The 863-nt window shown below is 41.7% G+C and overlaps 1 protein-coding gene across 2 annotated transcripts in view; it reads left to right on the top strand.

The window, feature by feature from the left end:
• Nucleotides 1-863, top strand: part of LOC106879411 (cytochrome P450 10) — a 23,084-nt gene that overhangs the window by 19,328 nt on the left and 2,893 nt on the right. For both annotated transcript variants that reach the window (XM_014928965.2, XM_052971591.1), the window contains one exon: nucleotides 254-297. In XM_014928965.2, the coding sequence (XP_014784451.1) occupies nucleotides 254-297 (44 nt within the window). The remainder of the gene's footprint in view (nucleotides 1-253; nucleotides 298-863) is intronic.

The raw sequence follows: 863 nt of genomic DNA, 5'->3' as shown, positions 1-863 counted from the left end.
GTGGTGGTGGTGGTGATGATGGTGGTGGTGATGATGGTGGTGGTGATGATGGTGGTGGTGATTGAAGTGGTGGTGATTGGAGTGGTGGTGATTGGAGTGGTGGTGGTGATTGGAGTGGTGGTGACAGTAGCAGTGGTAGCAGTGGTAGTGGCAGCAGTGGTACTGGTTGTGGTGATGACAGCAGTAGTGATGAATGACAATGATGAGATAACATATTTTTTCTTACTTTCTGTTTCATTTTTTACACCTGCAGGGCGAAGAGTTGCAGAACTTGATATACACCTACTTTTGACAAAGGTATTTTTCAAATTCTCTTTATATACTGTTTTTATATACCTGTCTGTCTTTCAGTCTTCGAAATTACCTCAACTCACTTCTTTACTCACTTTATCAATCACTCATACCCATTATATAGGTTATTATACTGCTATCTAACTTAACAAAATCTCTCACTTCAATTCAATGTTTATGATGAGAATTAACCCCAAATATACTCTTTTACTCTTTTACTTGTTTCAGTCATTTGACTGTGGCCATGCTGGAGCACCACCTTTAGTCGAGCAAATCGACCCCAGGACTTATTCTTTGTAAGCCTAGTACTTATTCTATCGGTCTCTTTTGCTGAATCGCTAAGTTACGGAGACCTAAACACACCAGCATCAGTTGTCAAGCGATGTAGGGGGGACAAACACAGACACACAAACATGCACACGCTCATACATATATATATATATACATATATACATATATACGACGGGCTTCTTTCAGTTTCCGTCTACCAAATCCACTCACAAGGCTTTGGTCGGCCCGAGGCTATAGTAGAAGGCACTTGCCCAAGGTGCCATGCAGTGGGACTGAACCCA

This window comes from Octopus bimaculoides, chromosome 11, assembly GCF_001194135.2.
Source record: "Octopus bimaculoides isolate UCB-OBI-ISO-001 chromosome 11, ASM119413v2, whole genome shotgun sequence".
NCBI lineage: Eukaryota > Metazoa > Mollusca > Cephalopoda > Octopoda > Octopodidae > Octopus > Octopus bimaculoides.
Note: the sequence above shows the minus strand (reverse complement) of the source record. Positions and strands in the feature narration are given on the sequence as shown.